The following is a 26,873-nucleotide window of genomic DNA, read 5'->3' as shown; positions in this document are numbered from 1 at the left end:
ATATGATGCATTATTAGAAATAAACAACTCAAATACTATAGGAATATTAGTGTTTGTATTATTTAACAGAGGAACAGTCTATTTTAAAACAAATATTGAGTACATTTTATTGGTTTTTCTGCTTTTATTTTAGATATAAATTGCAAATGTATATTTTTTTTACATATATATTCTGTATATGTAACTAAAGGACAACACACAGTTTTTTTTAATCTTAAAAATGAACAATTTACAGTTTTTTAGGTGAATTTTTTTAAGTGTTTGTATATTCTCATCACAACTAATGTATCACCCAAAAATTGACCTCAGTTCATTTGATCATGTTCCGTAACAAGTACGTATGGATTTGTATTTTAATCAAGAGTGATTTAGTTTCCTTGATGATGATGAATTTCCTTGATGTTTTGAATTCATTTTTTTTGTCCTGTCATAAATATGAGAAACATTGAAATTCAAAGAAAGCAAGCTTGCTAGCATGCAAACTAGCTAGCTTAATTTATCAAATACTATATTCAACAGTAAAAAATACAGTGAAGTGCTACTTAAATATTACGTTAAGTAACATTTTCAGTGCATCTGTAATTGAGTATTTAGCTAAAGCAACATTAGTAACTATTGTACCTTAAAATAACAAGTTCAAATTTGTTACAATGACAGCACTTCCTGTTCCAGAAGGAGAGGAGGCTCATGGGTAATATCCACCATTGGGTTGTGTTTCAGTTCAGTGAGCGTCCGAGCGCTGGTCAAGAGACCGATTGGTCTTATTTTCTGTACATGAAACCACTTAACTGCTTGGACTCTGAGCCAGAACAGAGTTAATCACCACTGATGGCTGCAGGGGGCGCTGTTGCTCAGCAAAAGTTACATTTTGTTGCTTTAAAGGATCAGTGAAGTAGAATTAAATTAAAACTAAATATGAAATACACAGAGCATTTATAGCAGGAAAAGCCACAGTGAACAGTTAATTAATATTCATAGATTTAAAATAAACCGAGATAGTTGAAATAGGAAATTTCGCCTACGTCATTCTTTAATCGTTTTATCAAAGCAGCTTTCACATTTTCCGAAAAGACACAGTTAGCAATCTGTGAAGGAAAACTAATGTCACTACCAGTTTTACATCAGCAGAAATGGCTGATTAGTCTGTTAATAGTTTGCTGCCTTGTTGCTTTGGGAGCTCCATCTGTTTAAACAAAGACGAGAACACAACCATGTGTGCGTTCAGATGAATATTTCAACTGTTGTTGTAAAATGTTAGTCCCGCTGTGTGTGACGGGCTACATTCCCTGTGAACTACTGCTGCTGCTGCAGAAGAAGAAGCAGAGAGCAAAGAGATGCTCCCACAACACAATTCTGCTTCCTGTTTGAAGAAAAGCCACAACAACCTGTGACCTAGAGCCAACACCTGGCACACACACACACACACATATTAAACAAAAACCAAAAAAAAAACATATTCTCCTTTTGCACCTGCTACTGTATCAATCCCAGTTAGCACCAAATACAACACATTCACACTCATCCCCACGCCAACAAAAACACACACCACCCTCATGACTAACAGAAAATCCTCTGCATCCTCCAGCTTATAAAGCACCTTACAGTGCCCCCTGCTGGGCACCAGTAAAACTGCAGCAGGCCCTGCTTTTACCTCATACAATCTCAATATTATCTTTATTAGACGTCCTCTTTTTATACACATATACATTATGCATACAAATATACAGTACATGACATGTTACATGTCCATATACAAATACATACTCTATAATTAAGTACCATCTTATTCAGGTATTATTGTTCAAAATGTAAAATCTCATATACAGTACATTATTTTTTGAACATTCTGGTGTTAGCATAGGACATTTAATGCATTCCAATAATGCAACAGGGAGACAGACGTTATGAGGACGTGGTTATAGGAGGAGAATCATGTCAAAAACATCTCAGAATAATATGTTTTTCATGTACGTTGCGAGACAACACGTTAGCGGTGTAATAATACCCGAGTGGTCAATTCAGAGAGACGAAAACAACAACAGGGTTTTTTTTTGTTTTGTGGACGTGTTTGAGTTGGAGAAACAGAGCGTGTTGATGCTGTATGTAAGTCCTGAAACAACATAGTCCTGGTCGTCCCGGTCCAGCTCGGAGGTGACAGATGATTGGTTGAATGACTGATTTACTGACTGGCAGTTGTTCTGGGGTTTTTGTTTTTTTTTTCCTCTCGGACAGCTGCACTGTTGGAAGTAGTTGCATGCATGTAGGGTTTTGTGTGTTAACTTTGAGGTAAGTCAGAGCCAGATCTCCTCGCTGCTTGTGCTGTTCACCTTATAGATGTAGCCCACCATCGGATATCTGGCAAAACCTGGGAATCATCGGGGGAAAAGAATAAAAAAATAAATAATAAAACACTCAACTGCTGTTGCTCCACACAAGTATAAATGGAAAAATGCAACAGTATCAAAGTGTATTTCCCTGACCTCTGGCGGCGTAGGCTAAAGACAGATCTTCCTCCTCCTCTTCTTCTTTCTTCTCTCCCACGCTGTTCTGCTGGGCGGCCTCTCGGGCTACGAGAAGCGATGCAGGGAAGATGGAGGACACGAGAGAATGCAAGAGAGACGCAACGATGAATTTGAAGGGATTAGGAACCACGATTACTTTTTATTTGTTTGTTTATTTGGTCGTTTATTTGTGTTTATGAGTCTCCATGTGAGGGTCTTGAGGGGGAAAGTCACCTTCAGATGCATGAGTACCAGGGTTGGGAGGGTTACTTTAAAAATGTATTTCACTACAGATTACAGGATACATGCCCTTAAATGTAATATGAAATGTATTGTTAGATTACTCAAAGTGAGGAGTGTTTTTTAAATACTCATTACTCATCATTGGATGTAACACTGTGAATGCATGTCGTATTCACATGTTACGTCTGCCTAAAGTAGACTGAACCCAGTTATGTCTTTACCTTTTATTTTCCACAGTATAATATTACAGTGAAAAGCAGAAAAGATGAAAATAAAACTGTGAATTTACAGCTACGCAGAACATTTTGTTGTTTTTTTGTCTTGCAACTTATCCTCTTAAATTAAAACTGCTGTTTTCCCACAGCATGAAATGAGCAAAAACATATATATCAATAATATAAATCTGCGATGCTGTACAGAGCAAGGAAGCTAGCTTACTACCAAAAAGTTGTCGCTCTAAAACGGTTGTTCAAAAGTTCCCAAACATTTCTTTTAGTATATATACACATTACTGGATAGAAATAATTGGCCAAAAATGCAGTACATATCATGTATGTTGTAACTTTGTTGGTTGTTTGTGAGCTGGACCTGCTTAGCAAGCTATCTGCTATGCTAACAGGCAAGGCTAGCAATTCGGCTAAGTAGGTAGTGCGCTAGGTAACAAGTTTTCAACTAAACTACAACTACTTTTAAATTTCAATGTGAATGAAGCAGACATGAAAATGGTAATTAAACTGTAACTAAATACAGTTACTCATATTTTATATTCTAAATATGTAGCGTAAATCTAATACAGTGTGTCATTGCAAAGGTGAAGTTAAGCTAGTGAGATGGCAGAGAGGACGACATTTACTTCGCGTAAATATTCACATTATTTTTAATTTGTACGTGAAAAGGAAAAGAACATCGCAGTGACGTGCAAAGTGTTGATGCCGGTGCAACAGCTCCAAAAAGCAACGGCTGTCGTTTAGTTCGGCTTACGTTGTCACTCCGATGGTAACGCAAAAGTACAGTAACTTTTCTCAGTAGGTAACTCACATAACAAGTCATCTTTTACTATAGTAATTTTGTAATTTAAGTTACTTTTGAAAGTAATGTTACCCAACACTGATTGTGGACTCCCAGTGATCACCTATTTTTAGGAGTTTTGTTTAACAATATGTACGTAAATTGTAACACATGGGGCCTATTACAAGTTTGTAATTAAATGTAATTTTAAAAAATCACCCACAGGCAGCAATGTTATGCTGCATTCAAGACCTGTAGGAATTATGTGTTGAATAATTCACCCGATTGATTGCATTTTACACTAAGAGGGAAGTTTGTGGGGAACTTTTTTTTTTGCTGTCGTCGGGGGGAACTCACTTACCTTTTCTCAAAGTGCTGAGGTCGTTGAGCTGCATGTTGGAAGGCAGAGACATGTTTTCCCTGGGGATATAGGTCTTATCAGCTTTCTCCACCTTCAGATTGGCAGAGTCACTGTGCAGGAGATACAGATCGGATGAGTTATTGGCTGGCTGGACGGACATAAAGTATTTATCAGTGTTTTCCTTCCAATCCACTGAAGTGCTGAGATGGAAATTATTAGATGAGATGTGGTGTCAATGAGGGGAAGGTGGTTGTGGGAATGTTAAAAGGAGGTTAGGGAAATCCACAACAAGCCTCAATCTACAATTAATTATTTCATTATTAAACGACTAAGTGGCATGTGGGTGTGAAAGGGTTTTAATGCAAAGGCCTAGTATCCTGTGTGTGACTGACTGACCATGACACGTTAAAGGAATACCACCACCAACAACTGGTTAGCTTAGCTTAGCATAAAGACTGGAAACCAGGGAAGCAGCTAGCCTGGCTCTGTCCAATGGTACCAAACAATCAACCTACCAACATCCTTATGTTTTGGCCTTGTGCAGTCACCTCTTGGAGTTTCTGTTTGAGGTCTGGCAACCTGATTGCCAACCTTTGTGTCTTTTGGATAAAACCAGACAAGCTACACCCATCAGCCACAACATTAAAACCACTGACAGATGAAGTGAATAACGTTGATCCCACCGTTCATCTGGATGTTACTTTGACACCTAAACATGCAAAGCCCCCAACGGCAACAGCACTCCCCAATGGAAAGGCACAACACATTTGCGCCACCAAAAAAATTCCAGTTGATTTACACCAGAAACCTCAGACTTTGTTGACGGAAAGTGATACTTGGTTTCCATCTACCATTACATATCAACAGCTGTGTTTATCTAGCATTAAGTGACCTTCTAATGGGATTTCCACCTTTCCTGTTGGGCTGCTTTTCTCGCTTTCCACTACGTAATCTAAGAAGTGTGATTACTTTGTTTACCTTTTCTTGGTCATCAGAATCTCCACTGGCTCATCTGAAAAATAATACAAGGAAATGTATTATCCTGCTGAATAATTCTACAAAATTTCCATCCAGCTGCACACACAAACACGCTGTAGTCTCACCGATGGTCTTGCTTTTGTTTTTTTGCATGAGGCAGAGAACTATCAGACTGAGGATGAGGAGGGCCATGAAGGCCATGGATCCTCCGGTCACTATTCCCAGCATGGGCACCTCCACTCGGGACTGCAGGAACTCTGGAGAGAGACAAAGAGAGAGAGTTAAAGGAATAATTCAGCATTTTGGGGACTATGCTTATTCTCTTTCTTGATTAGATTGATAGTGAATTTCAGCCAGGAGACGCCTTTTCGGTTTGCCACCTGCCACCACGGACCTGCCAGTGTGAGGTTGCTCTGCACCGTTCCCACGCTGTTGCTGGCGTTCAGTGAAACGTTCCCTGATAGGCTGCTGAGCGTCACCCTGAGCGTGTGATTGGTCAGCCAGGGGTAGCTTCGGGAGTCCAGGATGAGGAAGTCGGAGGTGTTGGCCACCAGCTGGCCAGACTGGTCCACGAAGGTGATAGTGGCAGGCGGGTTGGACCGCACCAAGGCGAACAGGACCAGGGAGAGGCCGGGGTCTGAGGTTTCGCTGTAGTGGGCGTTCACCCTGAGGATTTCTGGCTGGACTGGGAGAGAAAGGAAAGAAACGACTTAACACTTACCGATCAAAAACTGCCAAGTCTGGTTATAATCCTGAATCATTTCAAGACTCACACTGGACGTTGAGCGTGACTGTCGCGTTGTAGCTCTCTCCTGTCCGGGGGTTTGACGCAACACACACCAGCTCCCGGTCCCACTTCCTGGCCTGCAGAGAGAAGGTGCTGTTGTGATTGGTCCCCGGTCTCATGACGTCAGAATCTTCCTGCGATGTCATCACCAGGCGCCCGCGGTTGGGTGATGGCTCTCTCTGCTGCTTCCCGTTCAGGTACCAGGTGAGCAGGGGAGGCGCACGGGGATCCCAGCCATCTGATTGGCAGTTGAACCGGTGCGTCATGTTCTCCTGCAGCGTCACTGCTGCCTGGTGCCATCCGTCAATTTTGGGGGCGGGCTCAATCGCACCTGTCGGGTAAGTATAGTTGATATAATTGGACTGTAGAGGGCTTAATATGAACATTTCAAAACTAATTTTTCTACATGTATGACTTCATATAGTATGTTAAGTGTCACTGCGTAAATGTGCACAAATGTTAGTAAGCCAGTTAGCTTAGCCAGTTAGCTTAGCTTAACTTACCTTGGCCCAAAGACTGGCAGTACTAGCACCTCTGAAGTTCACTAATATTCACTAATAATAACATGTTATATCTAATTTGTTTAATCTGTACAAAATCCAAACAGTAAAATCAAAAATATGCAATATGTTGATGAGTTAAGCTAGCTCTTCCCGTTTCCCACCCTTGTAAAACCATGTCATTTTCATACATTTTCGTACATATATAAACAAATGAAATATAATTTGTTCATTAGAAAACTTTAGAGGTGCTGGTAGGTTTATTTTGTGATCTTAGAATATAGCCAAGCTACTGTAGCTGCCTGGTTCCAGTCTTTACACTAAGCTCAGATAAGCTAAGCTAACCGGCTGCTTGCGGTAGCTTCATAATTAGCGCATCAGTCTTCTCATTTAATTAGTAAGTGTATTTCCCAAAATGTTGAAGCAAGAACATCCTCTAAACAGGATACCACAACAGCTAATGGTTAACTTGTTATACTGCAAAAGAGGACACTTTAAATTAAAATTAAATCTTTTTTAGACCAAATTTCAAGATTAAAATCCAAGTTGTAACATCTGTTTCAACACCACCATCATTTAAACAGGTGCAGTGCAATAACCTTCAGGTAATAGATTACTCACCTGTCCAGGATAAGGCCAGTGTGTGAAGGAACACGACAGCAGAGCCGACTGCCCACCTCCTCAGACACACACACTCCATACTGGCCCAATATGGAGCACCACGTATACATGCACATCTACCTGCTTGGAGAAGAAAATACAGGATTGTTACTGTACAGAAAACTTAACTGCAACCCCTGATGCCTTTTATATTTTTTGTGAAGAACTTTGAATTGCCTTGTTGTTGAAATGTGTCTTTCCTTAAATTAGGGGTGTGGGAATGAGTCCTAAAACCAGGAAATAAGTTAGCATGTTAGCACTTCCTGTTCCCTCGTCCCAGAGTCAGTGTGTTTCTGGTTAAATGTCTGAAATAAGGTCTGTGGTTTTAACACAAGCTCAAGACATTTTCAGGTTTTATTCTCCGACATAAAATGGGTCAGTAAATCCCCCACTCCTGATGTTTGAAGCTTTTACGTGTCTTAAAAAAGGCGGTTGCTAACGAGTGTCTATATAGCCGAACATTAGCTTTTTACTTCTGGAGACTTTAGGCTTCAAACATCAGAACTAAATCCATATCAGAAACTTTTGTTTATTTTCTGCGATAATCCAAAATGAAGGGAGGGAACCAGGGTGATGCTAACTTCCGGGTTGGAGCAAAGCACACCTGAATCTCTGACTAAATTGCAGGCAAGTAGCGTTGCATTGTGGGTAATGAAGGCACCAGGTTTTACAATGCAACAACATCCACAGGCCTGTTTGGATACAGTGGTACAAGGACTGAGTCATGTCTCGTCCTCGCTTGGAATCTGGGTCACGTGATCGGTGTGAGCACCCCGGACGAAAGCAGGAACTGAGCCATCGAGGAAACACACATAATCCTACACATATGGTGACAACGGAGAAAAAAAAAAGGTCTTTAACACGTGCACACGAGGGTGAGGATGCTGGATATGCACTGGTAATCACTGTAAATCCACACACACACACTGCGCTTTGCAAGGTTGCATGCAGGCATTTCAGATGCAGAAATAAATTAAACACACACACACACACACACTCTCTCAGCATTACCTCAGCTCTTTCTGCAGACGCTGCTGTGATTCAGCCTCCATGGCAGCAAGAGGAGGAGAGGAGGGAGAGTGAGGGATGGTGGGAACAGCGGAGAGAGAGATGAGAGGCAGCACCTCCCTGACTCAGTCGCTTTACCATCTGAGAAAACACACACACACACACTCGTACACACACCGAGCGCTCTGCAGGATAAATACAGCAGCTCAGGAGGCAGAGTGACGCAGGCAGTGCAAGAGAGGGTGAGGGAGGGAGGACAGAGGAGAGAGAGGAGGGAGAGGATGAGGAGAAGATCTCTCACGATTGTTTGTTGTGGCGAACAGAAAACAACAAACACTTCAGAAGAAGCATCATCCATCACTCCTCCTTCATCAGCCATGATTTAAAGTAACCTCTCCTCCTCTCCTCCCTCCTTCCTGCTGGTGCACAGACTCTGACACACCACTATACTCACACTATCTGAGCTCGATTACTTCAGACTGGACAGCCTCTGCAGTGCAGCTGCACAGACCAGAGCAGCAGAGCAGAGCACAGACAAAACAAAGGTGAATTTCACATTAAAGAAACATTTCCTCTTTAGCAAATGCATACTGATATTAGTGTAAATGTCAGGTCAATTAAGCAACAAGAAGATGCAGAACAGAAATGCCAAAGTAAACTTAACATATTAATACCAGACTCCATTGAGAAAAACGGCAATTTTACTGAGCAGAACACAGGAGCTGCAGGAATAACACTGCCTCTATTTGTTTGTTTGTTTGTGTTATTGTGTGGTACTTTAACTTATATAAATGATCCGATTACTTCTTCCACTACTGAAAGTCACACAGTAACACAAATTAACTAACAGATTGAGGCAGTGGAATTACAGAAACCCCCATTTAAAATTGCTGTTTTTGTCAATGGAGTCTGGTACTGATATGTAGCGATGTTTCTGGTTAAACAAAAAGGATCTTACTCTTTAACAAAAACATCCATCTCTGTAGGAATCATTTTTGTTTACATTGCAGCAGCAGCAGAAAAATCAGTATCTATCAATACCAGACTCCAATGACAAAAACAGTGTTTTTAGCAAGGAGAAAACAGGAGCTGCTGGAATACTGTTGTAATTAGTTTGTGTTATTGTGTGACATTCAGTGGTTAAAGAAGTATTCAGATCCTTTACACAAGTGAAAGTACCAGAGAAATTACACAAACAAACTAACAGATGAGTGGCAGACGCTTCAGCAGCTCCTGAGTGCTGCTCTGTAAAATTAGCGTTTTTGCCAATGGAGTTTGGTACTGATAAAACTGCTTTTTCTAGTCAAACAAAAAGGATTTCACTCTTGAATAAAAACACTCATTTACACTGAAAAACATGAGAAAATAAAACCCAGGTTGCTCCATCATCAGTTCACAGGCATACAACAGGTAACACAAAGTCACACAGGTCATGACCTTTTTAAATTATTTCTTTATTTATATATATTTATTTATTCATCTCAGTTTGGTTGATATTCTTTTTTAATCATTGTTGTTGCACTTTAGTATTTTTGTACTCAACAGAAATGAACATAAAAACAAAACAAAACAAAAAAAGACAAAAAAAATAAAAAAACAAAATGAAAACCTAAGAAACAGGAGTGGAGCAGAGAGCTGGCTTGCCGAGAAGAAGGGAGGCTGGGATAGAGAGGAAAAGAAAGAGGAGGGGAAGGGAGGAGGAGGGAGGAGGGTTCAGTCCGATCAGGCAGAAGATGCATGTGAAGCAGCTCTCTCCTCCCCGTTCACCTCTGAAATCATGTGCACTGCTTTCCATTCGACCTCGGGCTCGTCCCTTCCTGTGCCGGGACTCTTTTAATTTTAGAGTTTCTATCCTGTTGCGGGACACGAGAGACATGCAAGGTCTTCCCACTCCTGCCATTTCCTCAGTTCGTTCTCTTCCAGATCTTAAGTTTTGGCTTGGTGTAAACAAAGAGAGAAAATAAGGAGGGGAGGTGGGGGTGGGGGGGGTGGTAGATCTGAAAGAGGAACAAATGAGAGCGAGAGAGATCGAGGTAAACAGGAAGTGATGCGACGCCGCGAATGGAAAGCACAGGCGCTGCAGCACGACACCATCTAAGGCTCTCAGATATATTAGCGAACAAAATGTCAACCATGCAGCCAGAAGGGAGGAGGAGGGGGGGAGGGGAGTCGTGAAATCTGGCCTATATGTCTTTGCACCAGTCTCTTCTGCTGGCCTTGATATAGACTCGATATCCAGGGACGGTGGGTGGAGGTTGTATATGAGAGGGTAGCTAGAGGGCAAAATAAAATAAATAAAAAGAAAAAACAGGGAGGGCGGGAGGTGGGTTTGATTCCTCTGCTGTGGTCACTCCCCCCCACCCCCCAGGTGTGCGGTCTCCAGATCTCAGTAGACCCTCGTTTGAGTCACCACCTCCTCCTGAAATGTTTCCCTTTTGTTTGTTTGTTTGTTTTTTTAGTTGTTTGGATGGAGGTGCGTCCAGTCCAGGTGTATATCCGACTAATTTCACCATTCTAAAAAAAAAAAAAAAAACAAAAAAAAAAAAAAAAAAAAAAAAAAAACCAAAATCCCGTCCCGGCTGCCAAGTTTGACGAAAAGAAAGAGGGGAACAGTAATGGTAGATGTAGATTCCTCCGCGGTTGCCATAGTAACATCCAGATCAGAAGCCCGACGTCGTCGATGTCGTCGTCAAAGATGCTGGGAAGATCACAGCAGAAAGGCAGGGAGTAGTGGGGTTTGTCCGTCTCCACGCTTGTGATGTTTAGGGATGATATGTCAGCTATTATACAAGTTATTCCCCTTGTTTTTTTGTCTTTTACGTTTTCTTTTCTCTTCTTTATGTTTTTTTTTCCTCAAAGTCTCTGTAGCACCCGAGCCGACCCAGACGAAGCCCCGAAAGCCTGATGCGAAAAAAAAAACTACTGCCCCTCCCCTCCCTACCCAGAGTCCAACAGAAAAAAAAAACAACAAAAAACAAAAAAAACAAAAACAGGCCCCCAAACATCAACAATAATCGACAGTCACAACAACATCAACGACTGAAATGATACTTTTTTTAAAGAGCAACACAAAATAATTACTCTCCTCTTATTCAAGTGTCTCGATATAATAATAATAATAATATTAAAACAAATAAGAACAATCTTTTTTACGCGACAGAGAGAGCGCTGTCTCTCTTCTCTCTGTCCTCTTTTGGCTAGAAATCTCAAAACAAAAAAAAAAAAAAAAAAAAACACTTTGAAGACATCCAAAAAATACAAATGATAAACAATACCAATATAAAAAAAGCCTCCTGAACAACATCTAAAAACAAAAAAAAACAACAAAAGAAAGAAAAGATTTGATACAGAAACTGCGATAGCGTTCTATACATGGCATCACTGTACAAGGAAAAGGAGCAAAATGTCTGGTAAAACTACCCACAATGCAACACACTGTCACTGACATTGGGGGGGGGGTAAAACACAAGGTGGAGGTGACGAGAGAGCGAGCGAGGAGGGGTGGAAACAGACGGAGAGAGGATAGCTTGAACCGAAAGTGCAGAATTACTTAAGTAATCAGAACAACGTCGTCTTCCTTGCAACACAGAACAGTTTTTCCTTTAATAATAATAATAATAATAATTATACTCATTATAATAAAACTTCTTTTACAGAAAACAGTAATAACAATAAGAGTAACAATATTGACCGTAATGCCTTCATGGACATTAGCCGTAAAAATGAATTTCAAAATAAAATAAAATAAAATTTTAAAAAAAGAAAATGAATGCCAGAACAAAAAAACAAAAAACAATGAGAGCTGGTTTGTCCTGTGCGATGTCACTGAGCTCCATCTTTGGAGAGAGAGAGCGTTTTTTGTTGCTGCCCCCCCCACCACCAAAAACCCCCCCGCCATCGGCCGGCCACCGGCCACGAAAAAAAAACAACAGAAAACGCCGCCGCCATCGAGATTTCAGCCCACCCCGGGAATGATCTGGGAGAGGAGGAGGAGGAGGGAGGGGAAGAGGAGGGAGGAGCCTGAACCCCCCCCCACCCCCCACCTCACACCTTCTTCTTCTAGCACACACACAATCACAATCACACACACACACACAGTCGTGCCTGATGTGAATACTTTGGGTTTGTGGCAGCAGTGTGAACGTTGGACTCGACTGTTATCGATGCCGATGAGGCACGTAATGAAGAACAGTTAATAAAGGATGGGTGGGGGGGGGTGAGGGGGGAGGAGGAGGGGGAGGGAGGAGAGGAGTGGAACCACGATGGGAGGTGAAAAAGATGGAGACAACCCGCGGCGGTGAATGCTGGATGTCTGTGCAGGAAATGCTGGCACTTTGACCTTTGAACCCTCACCCCCTCCCTCCCTCCCTCCCTCTCTCCCTCTCTCTCTCCCGCTGCCCTCCTGGAGTGAGGGGGGGGGGGCAGATGGACGTAGAGTGCCCCCCTCCTCTCCCTCCCCCTCCCCAGACGACGGTGGTTTGGCGTGATGCTGCTCAACTCAAGTCAACACAACTCAGGATGGCTGATATGGACCGCTGTACACAGGATACACCTTTTCCTACAGGAAAGACACAAGGAAGCAACATTTAAAAGCAACTTTAGGCAACAATTCCACCTTAAAATATCAGCTTCAGGATCATTTTGATACAGGGTAATTTATTGGTTGATGTGGAACCTGTTTTGGCTGCGATTCTGCTCGTTTAGGACCTTTAGGACCTCTTTACCTGTGCTAAACCCCGGCCTGCTCCATGCTGTACTGCAGGTCAGGGGGTTTGTAGCTGAGGAGCATGTCACTGGTGCAGGAGGAGGGGTAGCAGGCCGCCGCGTGGAGCTCCCCTTCGACGTCGCACACTGGGAGGAGAAACATGTTGTTCAGACAAACACACACATGAGGTTTGTTTCAGGTTAATTTGACGCCGTCTCCCTCGACTGACCCGATTCTTCCCGCTGGTGCAGCTGCTGGCTTCCCGTCAGCGACGTCTGGCTGAGGATGTCCGACATGCGAGCGGAGCTTAACGCCTTCCCGGCCAACAGGCTCATCCCCGACATGGGCTCTGCCTGGTCCTGAGCGGAGAGAGCGAATCAAAGTCTCACTCTCCTCAACAAGTCACACGCTTTTTATTCTGAATTATCGGCGGACTTTCACTCACGTAGGCGTCGTCACAGGTCTGGATGGTGTGGTGGCGCTGTAGCTGTCCACGGGACCTATAGGCGTCACCCTGGGGACCTCGTGAGTAGCCCACGCCGTTGTGGTCAGGCACCTCCATGGCCTGCCCCGGGGGCCTGCACTCCACATGCTCAGGTTCTGACAGAAAACATTAATCACCATCAAGAAAATTAAAAACTGTACTAATGACACATGACGCCGACGCCGATTACAGGCTGTTAGCGACGCATGAGACGTAGCGCTTTAGCTAACAGCTAAGAATTGAAGTACGTCAGAAGTTTCTTTCTCAGAGCAGGACAGTTAGTAGAGGATGAAGCTCGACTGCAGAAGATTAGTTTGTTTTGAGGATGAACGATGTCACAGATACAGGAAGTAGACTGTACAGGTTATTTATTCTGGTTTATGATGTTTTTATAAATAATAAAAAAGGGATGATATCGACTCGAATCATGGTACCAGGTACCAGGTCTCACCTCTGGTAGCCGGAGCAGTCCTGATGTAGCCGCCATGCCTGTGTGTGGGGGAGCTGTAGGGGGGGGTGCCTCCTCTGGGGGGGCCCAGGAGCTCGTGACCTTCTCCTGCTTTAGCCAGCAGGCCCTCGTGTGGGTGGTGGTAGCCGGCCGGCACCTCGTCCTCCTCCATGCTCTCTGAGTGAGGTAAGCTGGGACAGGGCGCCTGGGCCGGGTGCTGCTGCGGCTGCACCTCCGGGGGTCGGATCTGGAGGAGGTGGAGGTAGTGCTGGCCTCCGGAGGCGCCCTGCGGCGCCGGCGGCTCCAAGCTCTCGCCCTGGCTCAGCTGGTGGAGGAGCAGCATCTCTCCGTACTCCTGGGGCGGACCGCTGGGCGGCGTGGGGGGCGCCGGGCACGGCCGGGGGCTCTGCCTCTTCAGCAGGGCGGCCAGGTCTTGGGGGGGCAGCCGGGGGTCGGCGTGGCCCGTTAGGGAGTGGCGGGGGGACAGGAGGCCCTGCAGGGTGGGAGTGACGTGCTGCTGCGGGGGGCGGTAGTCCAAAGGAGTCGGGGAGAGCAGGGCCTGCTGTAGTGTGGAGGGGGTGCCGTAGCTGCCGGTGCCCACTGCCCCGCTCTGGTACCCCTCCAGGCCGGGGACTTTGAGGGAGGCTCCCTGCAGGTAGGGGCTGAAAGAGCCAACCACCCCGGAGGCGCCCCGGGAGGAGGCAGCGGCGGCGGCGGCAGCAGCAGCAGCGGCGGCGGCTGCGGCGTCGCCAGAGAAGAGGTGGGGATTGAACTGGGCCTGCTCATAGCCCGACGTGAAGCGGCCAAGGCTGCGACTGGATAGGAAGAGGGAACGCAGAAGATAATTAGCTTCCTGTCGTCTGACGGAAACACACTCCGAAATCTTCAAATATCACCACACACAGACGACCTAGCTAACACTCCAGGTGGAGCCCAGGTTCAGGTGTTCACTAAGACATTTCCAGGTATTTAAAGTCTCAGTGAAGGCAGTCCTGGTTTACAGGGGATCTGCTGGGACCTCTACACACACTGTAATCAAACACTTAACATCCAACCACTCACCCAGCTACTGTGAGGCGGAGAATTTGTTGAGGATGTCGTCTCGGGCAAAGTCGATGTAGCATTTTAGTTAATTTTCAAATACTGGTAACAAATATTGTCCTCATTGTCTGCCCCCTCCCTCCTCATACAAAAAAATACAGTCTGAAGTTTCAAAATACATCAAAAAAAAATCAACCAACAGTGTGAAACAAACAATGATTAACATAAAAAAACACCGGGTAGCATGCAGGTGAAAGTTCAGGATGGCGAAATCATGGAGAGTGATTTAAAAAATAAAAAGAAAGATGAAGGAAGACGACACAGAAACAGTCCACTGGTATTGTTGGGAAGGTTTGGCAGCCATCGTGGGGGGGAGGGGGGTACACGTGGTGACGGGATGGGCGGGGTCACCTGTGCATCTCGGCGTTGTCGGCACTCAGCTGCTTCCCGAGGACTCGGTGTCCACCTGGCGTGGACAGAAAGCTGCCCTGTCTCTGCGCCCCACCTCCCAGCTCCACCTCCTGCACCTGAATGGTCACCTGCACAGAGCAGAGTCGTCAACACCTGAGGAAGTCTGAGTTTTATTCAGGAGTTAAACGGCGTCACTGGCTCTTTAAAAGTCACCTGCTGTTGCTGAGGTACACCCTGGGCCAATGGGACGGTGGGGCGGGCAGACGCTGCTTGCTGATTGGTCGGTAGAGCGACTCGGGGCAGGCCGGTGGGGGGAGGGCTGCCACTCTGACCCTGGTACAGCGCTGGAGCACCGTGCTGGTACTGCACTGGTGACGGACCTCCTAAAGAGAGGAGAGGGAGAGAGGTTCAGTTTTTATTTTAATCAGGTTTCTACTGATCTCAAAAATCCAGGAAAAATTAAAAATGCAGACACACACAGATTTGTCCCGATAGAAAATACAAACACAAATCTAAGTTAAAGTTTCTTATTCTGCATTAGTTTTCCCACTGCTACAAAATGTAGAAACACTGCCGACATTAATCTGTTGTCTTGGTCTCAGCTCAGTTTCTCTCTCTGACACTTTTAACTTGTCACAACACCGGTAGCTTTAGCTGTAGCAGCTAGCACGTAGCTCTCAGCAGGTAAAACGACTCGTCCACTGATTCTCTGATTCTAAATTTCTGTTCCTACTTTTTCCACTCGTTGTCAGGTTTAGTCCTGACCACCGCCCTGACGAACGACACCGTTACAGTAAGTAAATAAAATCAGTTTTTATCTCCAGGTAATCACGAGTTATTGTGCTCCTGACGAGCGACGTGTTGACTCACCTGCTGCCCCTGTTTACGCTCCAGAAAACATTTTCATCTAACGACTCCTAGTTCATTATTCATAACATGAGCGAGTGTCGGATGTCGGTGGAAGACAAAACAAACGCACAACACTTAAACACACCGCTACACCAGTTACAGTATACGAAGCGTTTAGGCGCCCGGGCTGCGTGCGTGTTACTAACCGTGCCCTTGCATTAAGCCTGCGGAGCCAGGCGGAGGGCTCTGATTGGGCTGTCTGAAGAGGTGGTTGCTGGGATGTGTTGGCGGAGGGCTGGAGGGCTGGATACGCAACCTGAGGGAGGACGGGACGGGAGAGTAGGAGAGGAGAGAGAAGAGAGATACGACAGTGATGTAACACTTCAGTCGATAGCGCTGCAGCAGCGGTATCAAGTTCATTGTTCGGCGCTCAATAGCTGATGAGTAATGTGTGTGTGTGTGTGTGTGTGCGTGTGTGTGTGTGTGTGTGTTCACCTCTGGAGCTGGTGGGTTAGGTGACTAGGCTGGCTCTCTCCATGGCCTAAAGACAGACCCTGCAGGTACAGAAACACAGATACACAAACATGACTCCGAGCTTTGATAGAGCACGATTTACTGAGGTGGTTATGACAAATATTAAGAGTGTGTGTCCTTAAGAAAGGAGACAAATGAGGCGACAACGCAGGATAATCCACCAGATCAATACCACTTTATATGACACTGTGCCTCCATTACATCTCAATTTTACCTTTTATTTTACATGTGAAACTCTTGGAATACAAAGCTCTCTGTATAATTTTGCACATAGTTTGTTCATTCTTTACGGTAAATATTTGTATATAGTTTTATTATATTTCAATTTTACCTTTATATGTTCATATTTGCAACCTATGTTGACTTTTTCCAAAACAGTTCACTGAGCATGTTTGTGGTTTTTATTGTAATAAATAGATTTTATCAATTTGGATTTGATGATTTTTGTCTCTTTTTGGGCCCAATATGTTAATAAAGTAGGTTAAATTGAAAAAATAATTATCAGATCATATAGGTGAAGTTGTGCTGAAAAAAAAGACACCAAACAACAGTATGGTAAACATTTTCTTATTTGGTATATAAAGGCTAAATCAAAAGTATCTGATATAGGCTCAGACCCCGGAGGGTTAAAGTCATGTGACATGGTGACGTTGTGTCACGTAAAGTCGAACACATGTTTTAATATCGCGTTAATTTTACCTTTAAAAAGACAATAACGTTCAGTTTTGAGCAGAAGAGAGCAAGAAAACAATTAAAAATAAAGAAAACAAATAGAAAATAACACCTGAAACAGTTATGAGTGATGGTAAAACACATAAAAGTGACAGATAAAATTATTGATCTAGAGGCTCAGCACCACATCGTGCCTTAAAAATCAAGAATAATATTTTAAAATGTCCTCAAATACCTGGATTTGCTGGTGGAGGATTTGTTGCTCTTGCTGGTAGAGGACATGCTGCTGCTGGGTGTGCTCCAGGAGCCGCTCATCCTGCTGGGCGGCGTACATTTTCTGAAGCTGCTCGCACTCCTGTTGGAAACACAGGAACATTATTTCAATTATTTAAAAAAAAAACAACAAACAAAAGCTGAAGGGCGACGTGTCGGATCCAGAAAAAGCATCCTACACTTTCCAGCAACGATCCAACGATGGCTGATGAACAAAATCCACTGGGCTCTGAAATTTAATTTCTTCTTCTTCTCTCTATCCAAACACGCACTTCATGATGTTTAACATTCTTTAAATCTCCCAGTGGAACCGCCATGTTTAACTCCATCACCTGGCTGGCTGTTAGCCTGAAGCTAACGTGTGAGCTAATGAGGCTAGTACGACTTAATTGTGCTGTAAATGTGAAGGAGATGAGATGTGGAGTCCTGTCGCATGACGAGCTACAACATGTGTAACACATGGGAGGGTTGTATAATTGCCCCTGCGCTTGTTTACCCCCCCCAGGTGTAAGTGTTTAATCTTTTCAGGGGGTCCTCACCTGGGTGTAGGTCATGCGTCCTCCAGCCCCTGTTAACCCTCTTAACACCTGAGGAGGGAAGATAATCCCAGCGTGTTATCGAACGCCCGAGATGAAGCACCCACTGCGAACATGATGATTATCTCTCCCTCCCTCCCTCCCTCCCACCGGGTGAGGTAATCCCACTGCAGCGAGTGATGTGAGGTCTCGGGAAGCAGCTCGAGGTTTTCTCAGGTGAAAAAGACGCAGTCACCGTAGGAAATTCCAGGTTTTCAGCCTGATAGTAACTTTTAAACTTTAATCTTGAAGGATTTTTGTCTGGTTCTTAAGGAATCAGAGAAACAAGCGAGCAAACACTGATTTGTAACGTTAAACTGTTTTATCCAGTGTTTTTAAAACAGATTTTAATCACTTGGTCCTTTGTTTTAGAGAGGAGACCTCTGAGGATAATTCAGCTCCCAGTACAAACACTGAATCCTAACCTTAAAGCAAGCTAGGCTAACATTAGCGCCTAAAACCCTGAAATTCGGTTCACTGTTGCATCAAATAATCTTTAAAAACAGAGAAACATTAGTGTAAATACGTCCTATTGGCTGCTGGCGTCTCTCCAGGGGCTGTTTCACCCCTCGCTTCATTAACCCAGCTCTAGTCTTAAGAGTATCACCACAGGACGAGACTTTATCCCTAAAGCCAAAGACCTCAGAAGCTCCTGACGGCCTGATCTCAACTCCAGCACTCAGCTTCCTCAAAACAACAATAAACAAGGAGAAAGGTGGAAAATGGCTCATTAGAAAACCTCACTCTGCACTGAAATGGCAGCAGAGAGAGAGAGGGAGGCATGATGATTTGCAGTGCCAGGGAGAGAGTCAAAAAACTGCATCAGAGAAGCTGCAATGTTATCACCTGTTTCTGCACTTTTTTTTTTTGCCTTCAGAGCCAAACGTGTTCATCACTGTTTGGAAGTCGTATTTCTGTGAGCGAGTTGAAACAGTGAGAGAGAGAGGTGGTGGTGGTGGAGGGGAGGGTAAGGGGCGAAGTGAGAGCACAGACCAGAGTGGGGAGTTTCTGAAACCTCAGCACCTGGTGAGGTAATTGTTGAGTCACTGGTATTGATCAATAACCCTATCAACCCTGCACAGAAATAACACTTTATCTTCTCCTACAGACGCCGAAACGAAAAAGGAACTCAAGCGAGAAAAAAGGTAAATTTATTGCTGTTATAATATCGAAATCGGCATTCACCTCCGTCCCCCGAACGTGATCCTATTTCACATCGTTTCACTGCCAGATGGTCTAAATCTGTCTCTCCAAATGACTCATCTAAAACTATGCAGGCAGAACCAAAACACTGTAGCACAACCAAAGTGAGGGACGATGACCAACTCTTGATCTTCAGCAAGATTGAAATGTCACTGTAACAAGATAAATCTGGTATTTTTGAACCTTATTAGTTTTTATCACTGACAGGCTCAGATGTTATTATAAGTGTCTGACAACATTATGGATAGGAATCCTATGGAGATAGAGCTTTTTAGCCTTTTTGTTTAACCAGGAACATCGCTATTTATCAGTACCAGACTCCATTGGCAAAAATGCAAATTTTACCGAGCAGAACGTAGGAGCTGCTGGAACTGATCTGTTAGTTAGTTTGTGTTATTATGTAGTAAATCTACTCACGTAAAAGACCTGAATCTTTCCCCCACTACTGAAAGCCACACAATAACACAAACTAACTAACAGATGGAGGCAGTGGTACTCCAGCAGCTCCTGTGTTCTGCTTGGTAAAATTAGTGTTTTTGTCAATGGAGTCTGGTATTTAAAATCAACGTTTCTCAGAAAATGAGGTCCAGGTGGTTACAGCCACCAGCTACTTGTTTACCCAAGGACTGGTTGCTGTTTTCCCGTCTCCCCGGTACACGCTGATACTAAGCAGAGTGACGTACCTGTTTAAGTTGCTTAATGAGGCTGCTGTTCTCTAGATGAGCCTTGAAGGCCTGGATGGTGGCGGCGCCGTCAGAGAACCGTCTGACAGGTGAGAAGCGCTCCATGGGGAGATGAAGGGTGTTACAGTCCTTATAGCTGGATCTGAGGAGGAGGAGGAGGAGGAGAAGGAGGTGGTGGAGGGGGGAGCGCACACACACACACACACACAAAGACACAACGTGACAGGTAACACAGACACATTGACACACACGTATGAGACAGAAACACACGACAAACGTAAGCTTTTTTTAACTTACACAACAGATCACAAGTTAAAGTATCTGACAGTTTATTGTGTAGGAAACATCAGGACCTCAGAAATCAGGGAGTTCATCTAAGGACATCTGAGGATAAACTGGCTGCTACGCTACGCGCTAGCATGCGTAAAAGAAAACTAAACTACCGGACGAGACGGATGTTTGACAGCCGTCGCTTTACTCCACGAACAAAGACGTTGCTTCTAGCTTCGGTTCTAGCTCACAAAGGGGCGTGCTTTCTTTTAAAAACACAGGCACAAATCTGATAAAACGCCCTCCCTGCCGCTGCATCTGAACCGAGAAATTCACATTAAGACGAGGGAGATGATGCTTATTACACCAGCAACACAAAAAAAACAAGAATATATGGCGTCTACTGGAGAGAATATACACATATAATAACAATAATTTAGCTTTGAGGGGGTTCCTCAGGGTGATAAATCGTCAGCATGCACCTGTCACATACCTGCTCCTCCCAGGGAAACAGAAAGTTAATTTGACTCATGGTTTACTGGTGATGTGGATGGAGATAATGTCTGCCCTGTGCCACACCCTCCACCTCCAACACAAAAAATACTCCTCGTTGGGAGGCGCACAACTTTCACCTGGTGCGAGCTCTTCATGAGAGATGTGTGCAAGTGAGAGGTGAAAGACGTTTAATATGTGTGTGTGTGTGTGTGTGTGTGTGTGTGTGTGTGTGCATATACAACTCGGAGCGGGCGTGTTCCCCTCACCGGGTGTGTGTGTCGGGGGCCAACCAGCCCCCCCTCTGGCGGGGGCCCTGGGGCCGCTGCGACTCTGCCGAGGGCTCGCCATGCGATGTGCTCGTGAGCGCGTGCGTCGTGTGCCGCTTGGAGCGGTTCGCCAGGTACCTGGGCCGCAGGGAGGGGTGGGTGGGGGAGGAGGAGGAGGACGGGAGGGAGGGGGGTGAGGGGTGGGGGTGGGAGACAGGAAGCAGCGCTGGTCAGCTCTCTGTCCTCAATGGCTTACGGAGACAGCGGAGAAGGGGGGAAGGCCCGCCCCCTTCCCACCTCTGCCAATGGGTGCCATCATTCATATCATCTTAGCCAATCAGAAAACAGAGTAAAATTACATCATAGATGGATGTTAAAGCTTACAGGTATCCCACAACCCCCCAGTTTCCAATTTAGGGACTGGTTTTCACTGGTTTTGCAAGCTTCAGAGTTAGCAAAGCTGTGTGAGAAAGAGAGAAAGTCGGGGAGAATTTGGCACTTACTGAGATGAGAGAGATAAAGAGGATTCTCGGTCGACATAAAAAAAAGGGGGGAGTCTGAGAGAAAGAGAGGAGGGGCTGGATTTGGCGGCAGATTCAGTTCGGAGTTGTGGCAGAAGGCACTTGCGCGATGGAGAAAAAGGAGGGAGAGGATGGGATGAGCACCACAGCAGAGTGGCCACCTCCCGTTGGGGTGAGGGGGTGAGGGTGAGGAGGGTGGAGGAGGGTGGAGGGGGAGGGGAAAGCAGAGCAGCCTGAAGGCACTCACTCCCAGCAACCCAGGACACCAGCGGAGTCTACAGAGACCGCTGTCTGAAGAGGACCAGCTGGGAAACCCTGATCCTGAACGTCTAAAAAACCTCAACTACAGCCTGATTTTTTTTAGCTTGTTTTGTTTGTGTCTCATACTTTAAAATTAGCCAACTAAGCTACGCTAACTGTGCTTAAATAATGTGAGATCAAGCTACAGGGCGTTCCAGATAATCCACTTTAGACAGCACCTCTGTGTGAGTACGTCCCGTCACCGTGGGTTACCTCTGTACCGCCTCTTGGTCTGGCTCTCCGTCCGATCCCTCCTCGTCCACCGGAGCTACTGCGGGGATAGGGTGCTGAGAGAGGCAGAGAGTTTATTTTAAACTGGTCAGCGGTCCTGGCAGTTTTACACGAAATCCATCCAGATCCTCGGGGAATAACTGACTATACTCACCGGGCTGGCGACAAGCGGCGAGGGCCCCCGGGGCCTCTTGAGGAGCTGAGCGTGTAGCTGGATGTTAGCCCCGCCGTCGGAAGCTCTTCGACCCAGAGGCCCCATGCCGTTGAGGAGCTGGAGAGTGGGGGGCTGCAGCAACGACTGCTCCTGTGGGATCAGCAAAGACAAGACGTCAGAAACCGATAGCGTCCAGATGGCAGCTGAAAGAGCTCAGTAACTGACCGTACCTTGTACTCCAGCTGCTGCGTGGGCTGCAGGCTCTGTGTGGGCATGAGAGTGTGCATTTGGCCCATGGTGGGGGCCAGAGGGGGGAAAGGGGGCTGGGGCACGGCACCGCGTGGGAAACCCGGTGGCAGCTTCTGGAGGTCCTCTTGCATCTCTGTCCTGTGGCGGGAGGAGAGAAGACGACAGGAAAGGAGTGAGAGGTTTTGGTTTTTGTGCCGGACACAAATATCTGATCACGTGAGCAGTTTATTAGACCAAAAATCTAGATTAAACGAAGGCAAAATGACTCGCAATTTGTTTGAAAAGTGCCGCCAGCGGTCGTTTACAAAGTTGACAAACAGCCTTATCTTTATTCGCAACTTTATAGAACCCAAAATACCTCCACACACTGAATCTCAGGTGTTTTGATATCAGGATTGTCCCACTCAGGACGGCTCTGCTCGCTCCTGTCCTTATTATTCACTTAGTTTAATGAAAGGTCAATAGGTCAAGCTGTTAGAGCGCACTCTGCTGGCTCACAGGGCAAACAGGTCGTTACAGCTCCAATATGAACTTTTCAGCCCTGTTCAGCAACATTTCTTGTTTGTGATTGGACAGAATCTTCGTAAATAGTTTGCGTCTGAAATTAGCGAAATGCGACTGGAGGGCAGGTGGTGATTCTCTACATGGGAGATTCTTATCTTTGTTTACGGTTGCTCAAATCGGAAAATCACAGGAAGCGTTCATCGAGTCCGACCAAACGTTTATCGTTCACGAGAAATTGACTGGAAAATGGCGTCAAAAATGGCTTCCAACCAGAACTGGACAATGCTCATGCGTGCTGTGACCACTTCATTTAGACACTCGTTAGCAACCGCCTTTTTTAAAGACACGTAAAAGCTTCAAACATCAGGAGTGGGGGATTTACTGACGGATTTTACGTCGGAGAATAAAACCTGAAAATGTCTTGAGCTTGTGTCTAAACAAAAGCCCACTGACTTTGGGACAAGGGAACCGGTAGCGCTAACATGCTAACCTACGTCATTCCTGCTTCACTGTCTACTCGAACCAGCCCGACCAAACTCACTGAGATCACTTTATTTTTTTGTCACCTGACTTGTGATACTGCAGCAGTGGCGCTCAATGTGTTTACCTTTGGTCTGGTACACCCACAGTGTGCCGCCTCATTGAAAGGTAGCGAGCCATGGCCTCAGGAGACGGCTCCTCGCCTTCATCACTGTCCAGTGCCATGCTGCCGTCCGGCTACACAACAAACACACATATGGTCATTAGTAACAGCCTTTGGTATTGTTTGTGTGTGTGACAGAGATTTTTAAATGTATTCCAATAGTGCAGGTTCTCTGTTAAAATCCCTGCTGCATTGCAGTGATCTGACGCATTCTTGTGTTTCACAGCGTTTGTGAGTCAGCTTTGAGGCTCTGTGTGTGTCCATGTATGTGTGATTGTGTGCATCTGATCGTAGTCTATTCATAAACCATAAAAAAACAGACAGACAGCTACTACAAACATGCTAATTATCAGATATATGCAGATCAGATGCAGCTGTTTTTATCAGTAAAAAGTTAGAGGCAGTTAATGTTGTCGACTCACCTCAACAATCTGGTTTTCCGGGTTGATGAGCTGGACGTGAGGAACGGTCATGCTAACGGGATTACCCTGCGGATCCGTCTGCCAGGCACACACACAAACACACACACACAGGTCATGTGAGGATTGCACTAATTTTCTAACAATCTTCTCAGCACAGCAGGTTTCGCACATGTGGGTTAAAGCCAATCAAGTCCATTCAGTGGATGGACATGAGGACTGAGGGAGGCAGCCCTACTGTTTAATAGCGTTTAATTTTGAAAACACCATCCAGTCTTTTAATTTAGTTCAGGTAAAATGTTGAACCTGCGCTCTGCTGCCGCCACCTGAGCCAGAGTTTTGAAGTCAGGGGAAGATTTCTCAGGAGAGGAGCGCGATCAACACCCTGGACGTGACTCACCTGTACAGCATTAAGGGGATAGCTTATGGAGCGCGGCGTGGGCTGAGCAACACGCAGGGTCTTGTGTTTCTTGAGGCGGTCAGCCAGCAGACTGTAGATGGCACTGTAGTGATCGTATGCGTCTGTTTGTAGGGACTAGAGCGGGAAAAAGAGGATGCAAATGAGACGCCAGAGGCGGCAGTGAAGATTTAAAATACTATCAGAGGAAGTCTGGGTGTTTGTGTCCAACCTGAAGCGTGCGCTCTCGGTCCAGGCCCATCTCCGACATGGCTATCAGCACCTGCTCGTTGATGAGCTCCGTCTCTCTCTCCGTCTTCACCTGCTCGCACTCTGCTATCAACTGAACAGGAGAGGAAACGGAGAGAAGAGATGTTAGATCTTTGTGCTAAGCTAAGCTAAGCTAACTGGCAGTGTTTTTTTTTTGTTTTTTTTTGCTCTCACCCTGTCGAAGTCTGGATCTGGGTCTCCTTGTCTCATCCACTTGTTCTTACAGATCTGCTCCATGGTCAACCGTCTGCTGGGCTCCAGGACTAACATGTGTCTGATCAGGTACTCACAGTCTGCAGGAAACACACAAACTATGATTATGAACTATGTCTGAAAACACACCTTTTTTCTACATTGTCTTCTTCGTTATGGGAGTTCTGTTCTATCTTCAAGAGGTAAACAATAAAGAAAACACGTGTGAGCCGACCAATCACAGATGTTGCAGTCAACATAGGCTGCTACTCACGTACTCTGCTAATGTTACTGTTCATAACAGTTCTGTCTTATTAGTTTCACTTTAGTCATATACATAGTACTGTTCAGTTTGTATCTGTGGACATGTTGCGACGCTGGGCTGGAGAGGACTTCCTACCTGTGGACATGAAGAAGGGGATGCGGAACTTGCCGCTGAGGACACGTGCCCGCAAATTCTGTAGAGTGCTGCCATCGAAAGGCAAGGCGCCACACACCAACACGTATAACACCACACCTAAGCTCTGTGGAACAAAGACAGCAGGAAACAGGCGATTGTTGTTGTTTTTTTTTTGTTTTTTTTTTTTTTGGTTTTGTTTCTGGAAAGTTCAAGCCCAATCAGCTGCACCCTGCCTACAAGCCTACTCACCCATATATCTACTTTCGGCCCGTCGTACTCCTTGCCCTCGAAGAGCTCTGGTGCGGCGTAGGGAGGGCTGCCGCACCACGTCTTGAGCAGCTGGCCTCGAGAAAACAGGTTACTGAAGCCAAAATCTGTCAGCGGGAGGAGAAGTTTATCCAATCTGAACACTTTTCCTCCACAGAGTAAATTCAATCAAACGGGGGGAAAACGTTCCAAAAGCACATGCTGACACTTGCCTACGCCCACTCACCGAGACAACACAGCCCAAAACCACTGAATTACATTACCCACCCATAGATTCTGAGCACAACACACACACTCACACAGAAATACACACTCATACCTGCGATTTTGATGTTGAGGTTGTGGTCCAGGAGCAGATTCTCGGCCTTCAGGTCTCGGTGGACGATGTTGCGGCAGTGACAGAAATGCACCGCCGCCACGATCTGCTTGAACTTCTTCCTGGCGTCCTTCTCCGCCATGCGCCCGTGAGCCACCAGGTGGTCTGCACGCACAAAGACACACACACACAAAGTTTAGAAGTTTATTGTACGTCAGGACACTGGATCCAGGTTGATCTGACAGTTTATGACATGACGCACAGACCTGATTTAAAGCTTCAGAAAGATACAACTGGACTCAACAAATGCTAAAAGCAACATAAAAGAATAGATGAAAGTAACTGCAAGTTACCAAGTAATTAAAATCAGTAAAAACACTGAATAAAAACACTGAATAAAACAGTTTTTTCCATAGCGCTCTTGGGCAGGCAAAGGATGATCAATTACAGCCTATAAAATAAGAAAAAGTGACAGCGGCGTGACTTGAAACTGGAAAACCGTCCATCTGAAAGGATGAAAATAAAAATTAATTCTTCATAAAATCAAAATTTGAATTAATTTCTGGCTGTTTATTTAGCAACAGATTTAGCTGATTTGTGGATTAGTTCTTGTTTCTACGTCTCTACTTCCATCGTAGTTCAGAGACTCGGCTGCACAGTTTACAGCCTGTTGCTCTGCTGCTTTCGACCTTTAAGGGGGGGCGGGAACCAGACACACAAACAGAGGCAATAACAACAAGGCAACAGCGGGGAACTCCCCTTACCGAATATCTCTCCACCGCTGGCGTACTCCGTTACCAGATAGATCATCCTCTCCGTCTCCATCACCTAAAGACATGAAAACATAAAAAACGTAAACAGCCAGGACCTACAGACCCTCAGACAGGACTGACATCTAGTGATGGGCGGTTCACCCCCGTTATGCAACAGAGTGAGTAAGCATTGTTTGGCATACAAACAGGAAGATTTATATAGAACAGAAACTGCAAGTGTAGCATTCAATACACAGTATGTTTAGCTGTAAACCAGCGAATGTGGAAAATAACTTTCCCTGG

General features: G+C 45.2%; 2 protein-coding genes across 3 annotated transcripts in view; both read right to left on the bottom strand.

Moving 5' to 3' along the window:
* Positions 1 to 1,852: 1,852 nt before the first annotated feature.
* Positions 1,853 to 9,404, bottom strand: LOC108890665 (transmembrane protein 25). Its single transcript, XM_018687633.2, has 9 exons — positions 8,050 to 9,404; positions 7,000 to 7,122; positions 5,865 to 6,209; positions 5,486 to 5,776; positions 5,217 to 5,348; positions 5,092 to 5,125; positions 4,114 to 4,223; positions 2,481 to 2,567; positions 1,853 to 2,365 (listed from the first exon to the last, which is right to left on the bottom strand). The coding sequence occupies exons 2-9, from the start codon at positions 7,076 to 7,078 to the stop codon at positions 2,292 to 2,294; spliced, it is 1,152 nt and encodes a 383-aa protein (XP_018543149.1). The 5' UTR covers positions 7,079 to 7,122; positions 8,050 to 9,404; the 3' UTR covers positions 1,853 to 2,291.
* Positions 9,405 to 9,479: 75 nt separating this feature from the next.
* Positions 9,480 to 26,873, bottom strand: part of sik3 (SIK family kinase 3) — a 29,157-nt gene continuing 11,763 nt past the window's right edge. The window contains exons 3-26 of one of the 2 annotated variants that reach the window (XM_018687622.2): positions 26,583 to 26,646; positions 25,822 to 25,983; positions 25,485 to 25,609; positions 25,236 to 25,359; positions 24,818 to 24,936; positions 24,606 to 24,716; positions 24,377 to 24,511; positions 23,980 to 24,057; positions 23,522 to 23,631; positions 22,392 to 22,548; positions 22,162 to 22,311; positions 21,990 to 22,063; positions 20,956 to 21,093; positions 19,925 to 20,066; positions 17,426 to 17,545; positions 16,480 to 16,538; positions 16,191 to 16,300; positions 15,349 to 15,518; positions 15,136 to 15,263; positions 13,687 to 14,498; positions 13,197 to 13,351; positions 12,981 to 13,110; positions 12,771 to 12,897; positions 9,480 to 12,604 (exon numbers count right to left, since the gene is read on the bottom strand). In XM_018687622.2, the coding sequence (XP_018543138.1) occupies positions 12,776 to 12,897; positions 12,981 to 13,110; positions 13,197 to 13,351; positions 13,687 to 14,498; positions 15,136 to 15,263; positions 15,349 to 15,518; positions 16,191 to 16,300; positions 16,480 to 16,538; positions 17,426 to 17,545; positions 19,925 to 20,066; positions 20,956 to 21,093; positions 21,990 to 22,063; positions 22,162 to 22,311; positions 22,392 to 22,548; positions 23,522 to 23,631; positions 23,980 to 24,057; positions 24,377 to 24,511; positions 24,606 to 24,716; positions 24,818 to 24,936; positions 25,236 to 25,359; positions 25,485 to 25,609; positions 25,822 to 25,983; positions 26,583 to 26,646 (3,495 nt within the window). In that variant the 3' untranslated portion in view covers positions 9,480 to 12,604; positions 12,771 to 12,775. The remainder of the gene's footprint in view (positions 12,605 to 12,770; positions 12,898 to 12,980; positions 13,111 to 13,196; positions 13,352 to 13,686; positions 14,499 to 15,135; positions 15,264 to 15,348; positions 15,519 to 16,190; positions 16,301 to 16,479; positions 16,539 to 17,425; positions 17,546 to 19,924; positions 20,067 to 20,955; positions 21,094 to 21,989; positions 22,064 to 22,161; positions 22,312 to 22,391; positions 22,549 to 23,521; positions 23,632 to 23,979; positions 24,058 to 24,376; positions 24,512 to 24,605; positions 24,717 to 24,817; positions 24,937 to 25,235; positions 25,360 to 25,484; positions 25,610 to 25,821; positions 25,984 to 26,582; positions 26,647 to 26,873) is intronic. The other variant, XM_018687623.2, reaches the window with a different exon arrangement.

The sequence above is a fragment of the Lates calcarifer genome, linkage group LG21, assembly GCF_001640805.2.
Source record: "Lates calcarifer isolate ASB-BC8 linkage group LG21, TLL_Latcal_v3, whole genome shotgun sequence".
NCBI classification, from domain to species: domain Eukaryota; kingdom Metazoa; phylum Chordata; class Actinopteri; family Centropomidae; genus Lates; species Lates calcarifer.
The sequence above is the reverse complement of the archived record's forward strand: the minus strand, read 5'-3'. Positions and strand labels throughout refer to the sequence as shown.